This window comes from Nelumbo nucifera, chromosome 1 (assembly GCF_055504915.1).
Source record: "Nelumbo nucifera cultivar China Antique chromosome 1, China Antique-T2T, whole genome shotgun sequence".
Taxonomy (NCBI): domain Eukaryota; kingdom Viridiplantae; phylum Streptophyta; class Magnoliopsida; order Proteales; family Nelumbonaceae; genus Nelumbo; species Nelumbo nucifera.
Window position 1 is genome coordinate 11177633 of NC_142649.1, and position 18156 is coordinate 11195788.

The 18156-nt window shown below is 38.4% G+C and overlaps 1 protein-coding gene across 1 annotated transcript in view; it reads right to left on the bottom strand.

The window, feature by feature from the left end:
• Positions 1-18156, bottom strand: part of MAP2B (methionine aminopeptidase 2B) — a 34624-nt gene that overhangs the window by 13803 nt on the left and 2665 nt on the right. Inside the window, exons 3-5 of the mRNA XM_010279565.3 lie at positions 15942-16107; positions 2481-2517; positions 2293-2400 (exon numbers count right to left, since the gene is read on the bottom strand). Coding sequence (XP_010277867.1) covers positions 2293-2400; positions 2481-2517; positions 15942-16107 — 311 coding nt within the window. The remainder of the gene's footprint in view (positions 1-2292; positions 2401-2480; positions 2518-15941; positions 16108-18156) is intronic.

An 18156-nucleotide genomic window follows, 5' to 3' on the forward strand; every position in this document is an offset into this window, starting at 1 on the left:
CCATTCCATTATCGCCCAAGCTTCAAACTCCTTTGTGTCCACCTCTTTCCCTACTACAATTCCCACTAAGCTCGCGTGGAGAACCTTCATCCGCTCCGCCATTTTCCTCGTCTTCCTTGCATCAACCACAACTTTCTTCACGAAGCATTAGCGAAGAACAAGAACCCCCATATTCTTCATCTCCATTAAACAGATCTTCATCATATTCTTCATCTCCATTAAACAGAAATTTTATAATGTATGTGTATGTTGATAGATAACAGTTAAAGCTTTTCATTACTGAATAAAATGCTAGTACAGAGAGAAACATAGAAGTGGTTAGCCTCATCTAATCACCAAGTGCATTACAATTACAGCTCCTTTTACTAAATCAAACCTCAATACAATTTGCTCCTTGCCCACCCCTATCCTTGCCAGTCCATTAGCCGGCCTAGGCACCCATTTTACAATTTCTCCCAACACTTGTGTTAGCTGCCCATGTTTGTGTTAGCTCCCAACCCTTCTTCATTTCTGAATACAACGCCAATCCCAGAATGGCCCAGATTCCCAATGCTACAGCCATAAAAGTTTAGTTATATAAGCCAAATTGCCATGAACAACAGTAACAGTTGAGGATTTTGCTACCTGCATCAAATTTCTTATGATGTCATCCACATGGCTTGACCCAATGAATCGTTTTAACAGTGATATTTTCTATTATCTCCGCAGCTGATCACTCCTTGTAACTAAACAATCTTGCATTTCTTTCTTCCAATAAGCACCAGAGAATAGCAACTCTTATGCAATAATAGATTCAAAATCACAAGAGATTAGTAAGTGGAAAGGGTTCTCATCACTTTCTCTGGAGAGAATACGGAATACCTCCCTACAGAAAGCTCTAATTTTTGGTGGTACCTCTCCAAATGGCATTTGCAGGGCAAGAGCTGGAAGGCTGAGGGCCTATTCCAATGTAAGAGAAAAAAACACACAAGAAAAGTTCCATAAATATAAGGGGTTCAAATTCTGGAATCAAAAGCATCGGGATCAACAAAAAACACCACTCAACAGACCAAAAAGAGCACAATGTTGGGGTTTCACAATCCCCGATTCCTTTATGATGCCCCAGACCCCAGTTCCAACCTTGGTCAGAAATTAAAGCACAATTAGAAAACCAAGCAGTCATTATTAGAAAGAGGGAAAATGGTGGGAAATTGATCCTTAACAGGCATCTCCCCCCACATCACAAGTCCTACATCATCCTTATATGGGGTAGAAGCAATGGATATATAGAAACAATAGCTTTTGACAGGGATGAGAGAGATGCTCTCAAGCTTAGACCTGTGTTCCATCCATTGGCTTAAGTCCATGAATGCTCTTAATGACCTCATGTCACAGTTTGTCTGTATCAATGGCAAACTGCCAGCTGGAAGGCTGAGGGCCTATTCCAATGATAGAGAAAAAAATACGCACAAGAAAAGGTTCCAGAAATACAAGGGATTCAAACTCTGGAATCAAAAGCACCAGGGTCAACAAAAACACCATTCAACAGATCAAAAATAGCACAATGTTGGGGTTTCACAACCCCTGATTCCTTTATGAAGCTCCAGACCCCAGTTCCGACCTTGGTCAGAAATTAAAGCACAATTAGAAACTAAGCAGTCTTTATTAGAAGGAGAGGGAAAAAATGGTAGGAAATTGATCCTTAAGAGGCATCCCCCCCACACAAGTCCTACATCATCCTGCTATGGGATAGAAACAATGGATATGTAGAAACATTAGCTTTCAACAAGGATGAGAGAGATGCTCTCAAGTGAGATGTAATTCTTTTCCATTTTGAAAAGATTCTTAGCAAGTTGATCTAATACTCAGTTCCAGAAAGTGGATGCCCTTGGATTCCCCTCTAGGAGTAATCCTAAGTATCTTATTGACTAGTATCTTACTTACCCCCACTAAGCAGCTCAGAGCATTTCACCAACTGAAGGTTTGTCACACTACCTCCCCCCCCAGCAAAAAATAACCACAACATTGGCAAAAAGTAGGTGGAATACAACTTGATCCCTGCCTATCCTCCAAAATCTCCACTAGACGTAGTCTATCCGCTCTCAAGATCAGCCTACTAAGAAGATCAGCTATTATAGTGAAACGAAATGGAGATAAACGGGTTTCATGAACCATGATAAATATAATTACTTTGGTGTCAATATTTTTCATTCCTGATTGGCTCCTTCCTATCAAGTTTTTTCAGCTAGAGAGAAACTGAATGTCTAGCTATACCCTAATTGTATGGAATTATTTAAAGTAGTATGTACTTACTCATCTTTGTATTGCTGAATTTCACCCTCAGGGAACTCCCCAGATGGGAAAAGTTGAATAACAGGAATAGATGGAGGATCGGTTTGTTGAAGAGTTTCTTTCTTCTTCCTGTAATACAAAGGAGTGATTAGCAATTTACACCTAGAGAAAATAACTACAAGTTTACAATTAGAGGAAAGGAAACTCACTTGCTTTTGCTCTTCTTTTTTTTCTTCTTTGAAGTTTCTGTCAAAACAATTTCCCAAATGCAAGCAGAAGCACATCAGATGATCAGAAAAAAAACATAAAAAACTACACTTACAGGTCTTGGCAAAATAAGCTATTAATAGAAGTTCCACCAAAGAGAAAAACTACCAACAAAATTACCAATAAAATAGAAAAACCCATGAACATTGTATTTCACTATGCAACAGCATACTTATTTTAAAAAAATGTATAAATAAAATTGTAACTTTGAACATGATTATGAAAATAAATGAACAATTATAATTGCTTTAGTAACACATAAACACAATGTAGACATTGCCGCAAGTGAGGCTGCCAAGGAAACAGTTTGGATGAAGAAATATGTCCAAGAGTTAAGAGTTGTAACTTGTACCATCAAGCACATCATCCATTTCACTGTTGTGTGACAACACTGGAGCCATTACTCAAGCCAAGGAGTCGCTAGTCCACTCAAAGTCAAAGCACATTGAGAAAAAATATCATATCCTACGTGAGATGTTGTTAAAGGGAAAATCTATATTCAAAAGTTAGCATCAGCGGATAAAGTGACAGACCCATTGACTAAGCCACTGACACAGAAAGTATTTAAGAACATGTGGTCAGTATGGAACTAAGGCTTATGCCTGATTAGACCTAAGTGCAAGCAGGATCTATTAGACAGTGTATACCCTTTGCTCCAATCAAATTGACGTACATAGACTTTCATATATGAATAATGTAAGTACATTATTGTTTGGTGTGTTTCTATGAATTACTCCTCAAACTGTACACTTATGAGACTTGTGTTAGTTTAAAAATGTCCTCTGCCATTGGATAAACATGTGGGGGTTTGTCCTAACAAGGCTGACACTGATGTGCTGTCGAATTGGTAGAGTAACATGTCTCAGTTGCTAAGGTTAAACCCCAAGCACAATTAGTGGGTATTTGTGAGAAGCATTGAACCTGGATCAATTTCCAATTATGCCTTGGAACTTGGAGAGAAACAGGCAAAACTAGAAAGTGAATATCAAGTCTACGACTGAGCTGCTTTTGATATGCCAACCAATGAGATCCATCTAAGGTTAAATACTTAGTCATGTTGGAGCAATTTAGGATATTACCTGAGTGGGTTATCATAATGATAGGATCAGCCCCTTTGTTAGACAAAGTAAATATCAGGGTTTACACTCTTTGATGGAAACCTAAAACTGCCCATAGTGGATTTCAATTGTACTTGAAATCGGAGTTGCAAGGTGTGTATGTGTGTGTGTGTGTGTCTATATATATATATATATTATTTTCTTAAAAAAGTTTGCAAAAGGTTTTAATACCGAGATCCATCTGAGCAGAAGGTAAGTCATGGAAGAGGTCCTTCCATATGAGCAGTGTTTTGATTATTCAGGGCTGAGAGGTTAAGGGCAAGAGACCATTAAAGGGTTAATAACTTGATGTGTTTTATCTCATATCAGGCCATTATCCTTGGGTTTCATAGGGTGACTGAACCCAAGGATCATTTATACTTAAGTGTTTGGACCAAACTGAGCCCAACTTGATTAGCTCAGGGGTCTCACTAGCCTTATAAAGTGAATTTGGCATGTCTCTTTCCAGACATGGGTCGAACTCATATGGACTTGTATGAGACCTTTGAAGGTCCAAGCCCATTAAAGAACCCATTAGCTCAGGGACTTGTATGAGACCTTTGAAGGTCCAAGCCCATTAAAGAACCCATTAGCTCAGGGACTTATATGAGACCTGTCTCTTTCCAGACATGAGTCAAACCCATATGGACTTGTATGAGACCTAAGAAGCCATGCAACGCCTATATATGTGAACCATTAAAGAAAATGGGCCTAAGCCCATTACTAGTAAGACTAGTTAAAGAAGTCAAATGACAACTTAATGTGATATGGATCAAATATGGGTATGGAGCTCTATTCTAATGAGAGGATTAAGTCATAATCCAAATCTGATTTGGATTTGGATTAAGACCTAGTCCAATTAGGAGAGTGCTCCATAAAAGGAGATTAGAGGGAAGGGGTGAACTATGCATTCTCCCCACTCATTTTTGCTCATTCTCTCTTCTCCATTGCTCCCAAAAACCCTACTAACCAGCTATAGAGAAGGCTGATTCCCACCATCTCTCTACTGTGTTTTTGAAGAAAAGCAAAAGAAAAGGAGGTTCACATAGCTGCATCGAATCCCAAGCAGTTGGAGTTCCAATCGACCGAGTATTATTGAATCAACATTACACATACAGTTGTGCCATCTTCAGTTGGAGGTCGATCTAGGTTTGATATTGGGCATGAACTACCACTCTAGGAGCTGCATTATGTGGTCTCCATATTAGGTATGCTCAGTTCTAATTATGGTTCCAAATCCGGTCCAGTTCAGTGCAAGGCTGCAAGTTCGATCCTGAAAATTTAGATTTTCAAAATATGGAGAAATCGGTTCTCGGGTTGGATTGAATTTTTTTTTTAAATTCGGCCAGCAACTATAACAGGTTTGGCCAAGTTTATTCTGAATTTCAGCCCAACCAATAGCTAAATGGTATGTGAAAGGACACAAATACCCTTTGAGTTTTGAATAGGCAAAAGAAGCATACTTTTGAAATGGCCAATGTAGCAACGTTTAAATCCCTTCTCATTGTGATTGGGCACCACTGTTCAATTTATGCCCTAACCTTTATGCCAAAGAACCAGTGCTTCCCGCCAAAGAAGCTAAATGAAAAAACGTCACCGAAGAAGACAACGTCGTTGCCAGAGGGATTTAGATTGTCATTGTAATTTTTTATTCAATTATTCAATCCATAACAAAGAGGGGTTTTAGACCATCATTGTTGTCAAAGACAGTAATTTTTGTCGTCACCAAGGAAGACAAAGGTAAAATGGTCTAAAAATATTAAAAGAGTAGTTTTGGTATTTTTAAAAATTTAAGTCACATGCCATCATGTGATACAAATAATTGCTGGACTACTAACGGTGGGTTCTAAATTGGCAATTTTTGAGAGTTCAGGTACTGCAATGGCATGTTTAGCAGTTTGGGTACTAAAGCGAGACTAGCCCCTAGGTACAGGGTACTAATCTACAATTTACCCATAAGATAAAAGAAGACAAATAATAGAGTAGAAAACAACAATAAAAAGGGCTTAAAAGAACATGGGACCACACTCCAATAATAGATCAAGACTAACCTATTGTATTTCTATACTGCCCCTCAAGTTGAGAATAAATATCGATAATTCCCAAGTTGCATGTTAAAGGCAGTGTATGGTAGACACACTTTCGAAGTGGTAACTTTCTCCCTGATAAAATGTTGATCCACCTCAATATGTTTGTTCTATCATGTCACTTTGGGTTGTGAGCAATATTAATCGCAACCTAGTTCTCACAATACAACATCAAAGGCCTTTCATACTCAACACCTAACTCTTCAAGAAGGGATAACAGCCACAACACCTCAATCACTCCGTGAGCTATAGACATATACTCCACTTCAGCACTTGAACAAGCAGCAACATTCTGTTTCTTACTCCTCCTAGACACAAGATTCCCTCCAACAAAAGCACAATACCTTGAAGTGGACCTCCCAACATCAACACATCTGACCTAGTCAGCATCAGTGTACACTTCTATCTTCATATGACCATTGTCCATAAAAAGTATACCTTGGTCATATGAATCCTCTCTACTACAAGGTGGGTGGTTTTGGGAGAGCGCATGTACTAATTGACAAGATTGATAGCATAGGAAATATTAGTGTTTGTTAGACAAAGATACAAAAGCTTTCCTACAAGGCATAGATGCATGGCCTTGTCTTCAAGAAGCCCACCACCCTTTGCACTAATCTTGTGATTTAACTAAATCGGTGTGTTTGCATGTTTGATTTCTAGTTTCCCAATTTCCCCTACGAGATCAAGGATATACTTCCTCTAGGAATTAAAAATTCCATGCTTGGACCGAGCCACCTCAATTCCCAGAAAATACCTTAATTCACCCAAATCTTTGACTTCAAATTCCTTCTTGAGAAGCTACTTAAAGGAATCAATCTCATCAATATTATTGCTTGTCACTACAATGACATCTACGTAAATGGCAAGGAGAGTCAAAGAAGACCCATTCTTTTTAATGAACGAAGTGTGATCTAACTGAGCTTATACTAGTGTTTTAAAAGCGCAAGGCACAAAAAAGCTCAAGGACCAATTTGCGCCTGAGGCGCAAGGCGAGGTGTGGGCCTTTTTAAAGCAAGGCGCAAAAATAAAAAATTAAAAAATACTAAATATAATATTAATAAAAAATAAACTTGAATTTTAAAAATAAATATTTTATAAAACCTATTATCTAAAATTAAAATACATAAACATAACATGTAAAACCCACAATCTCTTTTTTCTTTAATTGCATTACTTCAAGTAGCTAAGGTGATGTAAAACATATTGCATTCCTAATTCTACGAGCCGCCTTTGTATCATGCCCCTTGAGGCAAGCCCAAACAAGTCCATGTTAGGGTCTTAATTTCTTAATTCTCATATAAAAAACAATGATTTTATAACTTTAATTGCCTTTTAAGAAGATATTTTTATTAGAATGAATAAATGAACAACATTAGCAAATATGGGATTCTCTGAGCTTCGGTGAGCGAGTGAAGCGAGCAAAATTTTCAAAAAAAATTCAGAAGGCGCTAGGTTAAAAAAAAAGCATGAAATTTTCAAAAGGTGCACGCCTAGGCCGAGGCACATAAAAGAAGAAGTTCAAATTGGGTGAGAACCATTTGATGAAAAGCTTGTGTTAAAGTGGTAACCACATCTTGAGAGCACATAAAAAAACCCAAGTGAAATGGGAATAATCATCAACAAACAATAAGTACTTATATCCTCACATAGTAATGCTTCTTTTATTACTCAAAGAATAAGTTCACCTATTATGTTTTGCAAGTTCACAACTTTCACACCTCAAATTGGACACTTGAATTGACTCAAACAAAGAAGGAAAAGACTCTTCAAAGACCCAAAAGATAAATGACCCAACCGATTATGCAAAAGCATAATCCGACTCACAAACTAAGAAACAAAGACTTCTCAATTCCTTTATTACGTCTAAGTGGATCCTCAAGAAAATAGTTTCCATTCGATTCATGGCTAGTCCCAATCACCTTCCTTGTCATTAGATTGTGGAAAACACAAAAGTCAAAAAATAATGTTACTAAACAATTCTTATTTTTGTAACACTACTGTTTAAAAGTAAATTAGTACTAAGCTTGGGAACATGTAGTACTAAGGAAAGGATAATGTCGTCAAACATCTTGATGTCTCCCTTGCCAAAAATAGGGACAAGAGAGCCATCAGCAATAGACACTTTGTCTCTGCTAGAGGATAAAGAATAAGAAGTGAACAAAGAGGATAGCTAGTCATATGTTCAGATGCACCCAAATCTACTATCCAAAAATAATTGGTGTTACCTAGAGTTGCAGCATGATAGGCAGTAGCCTTTGTACTTGAATGTGCAAAAAGTTGAATTAGGAGTAGCCGAGTAGGTGCCCCAACAGTAGGCTGAGATGATCCAATAATACTAGCAATACTCTCCAATAGCTAATGCCTGTAACGAAGTGAATCTAGGGCCAGGGTAGAAGAAGCATTTGTAGTAGTCGCTTAATTCACATTTCCCTTCTTGTTGTTGTTAGGCCTTATGGGCACAAGGTTGGGATGGAGCTTCCAACAAGTGCCTCAGGTGTGTCTCGACTTATTGCAAGTAACAGAACACCTCCCTTTTTCTTCCTTCTTCACTTCTTTCTCCTTATCATCATCCTATTTCTGCTTTATAACTATCAGGGCTGATTCTACTTGTGAAATTTGCAACAAAACTTTTTTCCTACTCTCTTAACTATATACTAGAGAATAAGCTTGGGACAAAGTGACATTGTCCTTGGTATGTATTATAATTCGACCTGCCTTTGAGTTCTGTTAGTCTGATAACAGCCAAGAAGAGAGAAGAAGAAAGAAGTAAGAAAGAGAGAGAGAAAGGAGGAGAAAAGGAGAGAAGAAAGTCTGGTTCAAATTTGGGAAAGATGGCTTCTCCCATTCGGCCAGACATGTTTTATATTACTAATATAATGGAAAAGACACATGTGCCCTTATTTAAGTGAGGGACTAGTTCTAATATAATATTACAGATCAGCAACCTCAACATAAGTATAAAAACAGAAATACCCCTACACTAACACTCCCCCTCAAGATGGTGAATATATATCATATAATCCCAACTTGTTACATATGTAGTCCACTCTTCCCCGACTTAACCCTTTTGTAAATAAGTCTGCCCACTGGTTCCCTGTGTTAACATATGCAGTGTCTATCACTCCATTCAGCACCTTCTCTCACAAAGTGACAGTCAACCTCTATGTGCTTGGTTTTTTCATGAAACACCGGATTAGAAGAAATATGAACTCCATCCTGATTGTCACAATAGAGCTTCATTGGAGTGTTAATATTGTATCATATCTCCTATAGAAGGTTCCTTAGCCACACTAATTCACAAGCAGTATGTGCCATAGCTCTATATTTTGCCACTGCACTACTTCTCGCCACAACTATCTGCTTCTTACTTTTCCATGTCACCAGATTACCCCCAAGAAAAGTGCAATAGCCTGTGGTAGACCTCCTATCAGACATAGAACCGGCCAATCAACATCAGTATACCCTTTCTGGGTCCGGGAATAACCAAAAAAGATGCACTTAATGGATTGTGCATCTAACTAGTCCTTCCCGAGGCCCAGATTATGAACGAAGCAGACACACCCAAAAACCCGAGGAGAAAGAGGAAGCGGAGACAAGGTAGTGAATGAGGAATGACCATCAAGGATAGACATGGGCATCCGATTAATCAAGAAGCAAGAAGCACCGCATCAATCCAAAAGGGTTTGGGAACATTCATGTGATGCATGAGGGATCGTGTTGTTTCCAAAAGATGACGATTCTTTCTCTCAACCACCCCATTTTGTTGTGGGGTGTAGGTACATGAGGTATGTTGTATAATGCCATGTTGGTTCAAGTATTCTTGAAATGATGAAGATAAATAATCACGGCCATTATCAAAACGAAAAATTTTAATGTGAACACCAAATTGATTTCTCAGCATAAAATTTTTGGAAGATGGTAAACAATTCACTTCTTTCTTTCATTAAATAGAGACATGTCATCCTTGAAAAATCATCAACAAAAATGACAAAATATCTATATCCATTGTATGACATCACTTTATAAGGACCCCAAACATCTGAATGAACCAAAGAAAAAGGATATCAACCCTAGAACTAAAGGGAACACGATGATGTTTCCCCAACTGACATGAGTCACAATCTAAAACAAAAAGTTGACTCAATGAAGGAACCAAAGATTACAAAACTTTCAGCGAAGGATGACCAAATCGATAGTGCCACTGGAGAGGAGAGAGAGATGACCGGAGAGCTATTGATGTTCTTCCACCACCGTCAAGATAATACAATCCACCGGCTTCATGCCCTCCACCAATCTTCATCCCCGTCTTGAGATTCTGAAAAACACACATAAAAGGGTAAAAAGTAATAGAGCAATTGAGTGACTTGGTCAACTTACTAACAGACATAGGGTTAAACGGAAATTTAGGGACATACAAAACTGAGGATAAAGATAAGGGGGTCAAGTGAACATTGCCAACACCACAAATCGAGGATGTAGAACCATTAGCAAGGGTAACAGATTGTGATGTTAAGCAATGAGAGAGGGAAGAAAACACACCTGGAGTTCCAGTCATGTGATTGGAGGCTCCAGAGTCAATAATCTAGGGATTAGGTGTGGATGCCAAACAAGCCATACTTGAGTGTGCGAAAGTAGTCGTGTTTTACTAAGATGTGGATTGGACAAACCTCTCATACTCATCACAGGGAACACTCACCATCTCCTTCCCGAGAACATCTGTGGATGTAGAAGGCATCTGATCAGCTAAACGATTCTCCTGTCTGAAACTGGTGTCATTAGTCAGGGCATGATTGGCCCAATTTGAGGGTGGACCATGCAAGTCATGGCAATAATTAATGGTATGTCCATCCATACCACAATGAGTATATCTCCCCGGACCCGTGCCACGTCCTTTGCCACGGGCTCCCCCTAAATCTCTACCTCCAGTACGACCACCACCACGGTAATATGTAGGTCCACCACCACCACGGTAATATGTAGGTCCACCACCACCACTCCGGCCATATACCGAACCATTGCTACCACCACGGCCAGACTGAGCTCCTCGATCTCCACCTCTAACACCACAGCCCCTTGACACTGCAAAGGCTGATCTATCTGAGACATTAGAGTTCTTAGTAGATCCAATGGAAGTCCTCCGAAGTTGAGCAAACACCTCTTCTAACGAAGGGAGAGTTGACCCTCCTAGTATCTGAGCCCGCACTGATTGATACTCAGATTTCAGCCCCACCAAAAATAGAGTCACATCAAGTTGTTCTCTTTGTTGTTGCTGAATTTTGACATTAGAAGTGAGGGGATGATAAACATTCAACTCATTACGAATGTTTCTCATACTAGCATAGTACTCCTCAAGACTCTGATTGCCCTGTTGCAGATTAAAGTATTCCTGATACAGCTGATATACTCTGGTTGTATTGTCTTGACCAGAATACAACTTCTTAGCATGGTCCCACACATCTTTGGCAATGTCAAGAAACATGAAATTTACACTAATCTTGGGTTCCATACTGTTCCATAACCACGTGATAATCTGTGCATCCTCTTGTTCCCAGTCTTCATACTCATGAGAGTCAGTGGAGGGTTTATCCTCCCTTATGTGTTTCACCTTCTTCTTTGCCTTCAGAAAAACTTCTACAGATTTAGCCCTAGGTACATAATTCTCTCCATTTAGTTTAATGGAGGTCATTTGAACATTCAGGTAGTCAGTAGGTATCATCACATTAGATTTGCTATCACTATTATCTCCCATTACTGAATTCTGTTATTATTGAATTCGGCACACTGCACACTACTTGATCACACTGATTTCAGCGCTTGTTATTGCTGAAGGTTGCACTCTTTACACCACAAACCCTACCCTACGACTACCTGAAATCTCACCACTATATGAGAACCACTCCCCCTTCGAATCACACAAGAAGCCGCATAAACCCTAGCACACTACAGTCTGAAATCCCACCATACGATCTAAAACATACTTCCTATTTGATTCATAACAAAACATATGCATAGAAATCTCTTACCTCATCAACCGAAAAACAAACCACACAAGAAGAAAATCAGTCCACACAAGACACCCACTGCACCACACGAATTAGCCCTCTTCTCTTCATCGATTAGGGGAGAGCTTCTTAGAGACCACAGCAACCGACCATGAATAGTACAACTGGAGGCATAGAAACCTCCAAGGGAAGAGGGCGACCACTCCTTTTCAGCCCTTTCCCTTATCTCCAATCGATGGCAGAGAAATCAAGAGAAAACCCTAGATTGAGTGCGCAGAAAACAAAAATCTGGGCAGATCCGAGTTGCTTAGTTGAGCTCTGATACCATATTATAATTCGGTCTGCCTTTGAATTCTGTTAGTCTGATAACAGCCAAGAAGAGAGAAGAAGAAAGAAGAAAGAAAGAGAGAGAGAAAGGAGGAGAAAAGGAGAGAAGAAAAGTCAGGTTTGAATTTGGGAAAGATGGCTTCTCTCATTCGGCCAGACATGTTTTATATTACTAATATAATGAAAAAGACACATGTGCCCTTATTTAAGTGAGGGACTAGTTCTAATATAACATTATAGATCAGCAACCTCAACATAAGTATAAAGACAGAAATACCCCTACACTAACACTCCCCCTCAAGCTGGTGAGTATATATCATATAATCCCAGCTTGTTACATATGTAGTCCACTCTTCCCCGATTCAACCCTTTTGTAAATAAGTCTGCCCACTGGTTCCCTGTGTTAACATATGCAGTGTCTATCAGTATGGAATTTTTGTCCCACAATGTCATAATCAGAGTTTAGCCCAGCAAGGAACTCAAAAATTTTGTTTCTTTTGATCAACATCCTATAAGTTGCCGCATCCTTTTGGCTTTCCCACTCAATTGTCTCCAGATGGTCAATCTCATATCATAAAGACTTCAAGGTAGATAAATAGATCAAAACTGATTTCTCCCCATGTTTACAATTGTTCGTTGCACTCTTCAACTCATAGGCCCTAGCAAGAGCAAGTGGCTGAGAATAAGTTTCTTTCATATTATCCCAAATATCCTTAGTTGTCTTCAGCCAAAAGTAATTCTTGCTATTATGAGTTGCATGGAACTATACAACCAAGACATCACTAAGTAATTTTCTTGAACCCATTTGGCATGAGAGGGAACTTCTTTGCCCGGTTTCTTAGTGTTACCAGTCAAATACACTAATTTTGCACTTCCTCCAATGGCCATCATGGCTGGCAGCCCACTCAACAGCCCCTACAAGGCTATCATGGCCATCTGAAAAGGGTTACCATCTGCCACAACAACAGCCCCTACAAGGCCTTTTCCATGAGATTTAGATTCATTCCCAATAGCTTCCATGCGTATGCAACAGTCAAACCTCAAAAAAGGTCCAATTCTCTTCTTCCTCAGTGGAACAATCCTCCCAGGAGCAGTACACATTCCATGAGAAAACCTTAAGAACAGCCCTGGAGAAGGCAGAGAAAAGTGAACCGCTTCCTCCAGAGGCTTCCAAACTATTTCTGCTTGTTGTTGATCTCTAAGAAAAGAAAAAATCTGCTCAAACAACCCTCAGCACCACCTCAAATCCAAGGTTTAATCACCAAACTTCAATCTGGTCTGATTCTGATTCTTCCTGGCTGTTGATGTGAAAAGTTTAATAAATTCTCATGCAACATAATTCACTCAATCAAGTGATTGAGCTTTTATTATTTTGGGTAAGGCCCATTCAGGGAATCATACAGATTGTTCCCCTTAATTACATCTCCACATGAAAGTAGAGAACACCTTTTGATTCTGACTTGGAGAAATGAATGCACAGAACAAAAGAGAAGAACAATAAAGTACTTTAAAAGAACTTTTCACTTACATTTCTTTTACATCAAGTGTACAAGAATGAGAAGAAAACAAAACTCTAAATAATAAATCTCTCTTTTCTTTTTGATACAAAGAAGATTTCCTTCTCACTCCTTCCTTCACAATAAGCTGTAGTCAATCAAATGAAATTATGATTGTAGACAGCCTTAATCTTTTGGATTTTGCATACAAGAAAGGAACCGTAGTCAATCAAATTGCATATTTGATTATAGACGATTTTATTCCCCTGTTCTTCATTTTCATTTGAAAGGAACCATAATCAGTCTTTGAGAATTAGACTATAGATGGTTTAATCCCAAAATTTGTCTTGGAAGAGGGACCATAGTCAACCAAGTAGAGGCACCCGGTTGTAGATGGTTTATTTCCCTCTATTTCCTTTCTCAAAACTGAAAATAAAAGAGAGAGAAAGAAGGATACATAGCAGAAGACATATATAGGAAGTATTCACGGAGAGGGCTTTCCTTTTCCTACCTGTATTAGTGAGACTTCTTTTCCTTCCCTGCCTTCCCTTGAGCACCTCTCTTTTTTACTCTCCTTATCTTTGCTTTTTCTTAAGAATCTCTTGTGACAATTTTCTCCGAAGAGTCTCTCCGTCTGTGCTTCTAGCTTCCCCTTAAGGAGATTAAATAGGGAGTGGGGTAGTTATGTAACTACCTCCTCCTCCTAGGTGAAGGACACCTGTCCCTCCCACTTAAAGAGAGGGAACTCTCCACTTAAAAAGAGGGAACTCCCATACAGGATACTTTTTTATAGTTTTAATGCTTTGGCTAGCAGACTAGCCAAACCACTTATTTGAGTTCTAATTTATTTAAATATTATTTGGATTGAAAAAAAATGCCTTCAACACTGGCCACTGGGCAATCTCCAAAGCTGAACTTTGGGCAGCAGTTACAATCTCCAATAACATCCAAGAATCAGGCCATAAAAAACTGGAAACTCCAGTCCCAAGAATGTCTCATGTAGATGTAGCCAGCTGGATCAAGCCTACATGAGAACACAGCTCAACCCTAAACCTTGCTCTGATACCAACTTGCTGAAATAGTTGCTAGCAAACCAGGTTTAGACAAGAAAACAGCAAGAAAAATAAAAGAAAAGAGAAGAGAAGAGGTGGAGAAGAAGAATGAAAGAAAACAGAGAGAAATGAGAGAAAAGGGAAGCAGATTGTAATGGTTCGGCTGCCCCACTCATTACTATTTATACAAACAATAAAAAATAAGGTACAATGACTGTTATACCCTGCAGCCTATAAGACAGAAGAGAACAAATAATGGAATAGCAAAATAGCAATAAAAAAGGGCTTAAAAGAACATGGGGCCACACTCAAATAATAGATCAAGACTGATCTATTGTATCTTTACACTCTCCTGCTTCTTCCTTTGAAACCCTTTCCATTGGAGGTGGTTATCTTAATCCTTTTCCTTATAGGGCATTTCTTCTCAATGACCAGTTTTCATTAAGGAGTTTTGGAAGATCCTATGCTTCCTAAGATCAAAGCCATCCATAGGAAATGGAGATAATAATTCATATCCCTTCACACTTGCATCCTCTGCTAGAAAGTGGGGAATATGCGTAAATTTTCCCATCCAATGTAAGGTTGCAATTGAACTAGGCTGGCTTTGCATTTGGAACTTGGAAGTAAAACCTAAACTGCCAATTATATGATCTGTACTTCAGTCGAATTTTTCAATATCTCAGATCTTAACAAATAGCCAAGTTTTTGTTGTCAAAACAAAATTGCATGGATGTTGTCGTCATTTCATTACACAGAATCAAGGCAGGATCATGGTTCAAATCCAATTCTGCTCACATGAACCAAAAATAGCCAACGCATTACATTCCAATTCAGGGGATTTCTTTTACACCCTTTTGGATAAACTTACGCTTTTCCTGAAGACATGTATGATTTCCTTAAGGGTTGGAACATTTGCAGTTTTAGTACTTCAGTATAAGATTATGTGGAAATAAGCCCCATATGCTATGGGGAAAGAAGAATTGCAATGATCTTTAGAAACTGAGGTCAACCATAGGAAAAGGTGGCAAATCTGATATAATGTCTATACAGGTGATACAATTGATTATACCATCTTATGTTTGTGACTAGTGCAGAAGTGGTAAATTCTATAGTTTTAGGTACACGTATGGTAGATATGGATTAAAAATAGGGTAAAATTATTTTTCTAAGTATATTCAGATTTTTAGCATATTTATGTAATTTTTTGGACAAGTTATAAAAAACAGATATAATCTTATGATTTAACATATGATTCATGATTCACTTCAATTCAACTTTCTATACAATTTAAAATAAGATTACAATTTTCAGAATTTAGATAATAGTCCAGAATGGCAACCTGATACGTTATCTGGTGCTGCACTATCCTCATTTTTGCCATTTTCATCCTTATGCTTTGATGGTGAAACTGAGGTAACATTTCCATTGCCACCCACAGAATTTGAAATTCCAGTTTCTTCATTAGAAACTACTATACTTGATTTTTCCTTTGTATCAGCCAAACCCTGTAGTACAATACATCATAGGAGAATCACATGTAATCTCAATAGCTCAATTGACTGATGTGAATAAATATTGATTAAATATTATAAAAGCATCCTTAAGTTCATTGCAAAGATATATAAGCTAGATTCATAGCAAAGTTCAGGAAAAAAAGCATAGGGGAAATAAAATAAAGCATAAATAAGTGAAAAATATCCAGGTTATAGATTACAAAGAAATATAAATAACTAAAGCTGAGACATTATGAGGGGCTAGATTGAAATTTTCAGATCTTCCACCAGAAGGCAAGTCTCTGGAACTGCTATCAGGACAAGATTCTAGCTTTGCTGCAGGGGTTGAGACTAATGTACTGATTAGATTTTTTTAAGAGAAATAAAGAGAAACAATTCATTAAATATGAAACAGATTACAAGAAAATCCGGTGACAAGTTATCGCCAAACCATCACAAAAAAATACAAAAAGAAGTACGTACAAAACATCACATAATCTGTTTAGAACATATTACATCAAGTAAAACTCATAGTACTCAAAAAGAATCAAACCAAAATTTTAACTTTTCAAGCCTTCAAATTCAGGAAGAATCAGCACCCAATCCATAAGCTTTGCCCCAATGATTGCATATAACTTCTCCTTGCACTTCATTTTTCCTTCAAAAGTTCTTCTATTTCTTCCTTTCCAAACTTCCAACATACTACAAATGGAATACAACTTCATACGATCCTTGCTTTAATGTCGCTATTGAACAACGGCCAAAGATCAAAAATCTCCTTAGGCACACTAGGTGACCACCCTCCCATCTTGAATAGACTAAAGAAATATCCCCAGATACTTTTTGAAAAACTGCAGCTTGCCAAAAAGTGTAAGATATTTTCTTCTGCTGAAAGACAGAACACATATCTGTTTGTCATGCGATAACCTCTTTTCTTCAACTTATCTTGAGTGAGAATTCTATCCATAGAATTCTCCCAAACACCTTTGACTGAAGTACTTTCCACCTGATTTTTTCCTGCTGCCCTTGCTTCAATTGGCAGTCCCAAATAAGTGGAGCAGAACTCACCAATTAGGCATCCCAACAAAACAATACAAGATGATTTGATGAAGGTGTTTTCTTGAATTTCACTGGATAGGGAGAATCTCACCAGGAAGAAATGCTACCTTCCTGGCCCTAGTGCCAAAAAAGAAAGAGGTTAAAATTCCAAAAGACTACAGACCCATTAGTCTCATAGGAAGCCTTTTCAAGATTATTGCTAAAGTCTTGGCAGGAAGGTTGAAAATGGTTTTGCCCTCAGTGATCTCTCAAATTCAAGGAGCTTTTGTGGAAGGGAGACAAATTATAGACCAAATCCTAGTGGAAATGAGTGTATGGCTGAAAAAAGAAAACATGGAGAGAGAGGCCTAATTTGCAAGCTAGACATGAAAAAAGTCTTGCTACCTCTCAACTTTGGACATGAAGAGAAAATTTCTACTGCTGAATTTGGATGAAAATCAGAGACACCAAACATAGCAGTGAACATTCTCCGCATGAAAGCAGCAATCTTGCAAAAAAAAAACAAATGACTGACATTCTCCTCCCGCTCTTTGCATAAACAGCACCTGTTAGCTTCCTATCAAAAAACCAAAAAAACAGCACCTGTTAGCCATACTGAACCATCTTGATTTCAAGTGATCCACAGTCAAGATGCTGTCCAATGCCACAAGCCACACAAAAGCTTCAACCCTTGGGGGCACCAGATTTCCCCACACACCTTCTAATTGGTTTGAATCTGAACTGTTCCTGCTGAGAGCTAGATAACATGATTTAACAGAGAATTTTCCATTTGAGCACTCTTTCCACCATAGTTCATCCCACAGATGAGATAAGATTTTCACACCCTGTAGCTTCCCCAACAAAGAAATATGCTCTTCCACTTCTCAGTCCAGCAAAGGCCTCCTAAATTCTGGGCTCCATATCAGTTGATCTCCCCTTCTGTCATAGCAATAGGTAATAGGAACTTCAGCTTAGCATATACATCTTGGGCATATTTCATTCAGCTCGCCTATACCACACCAA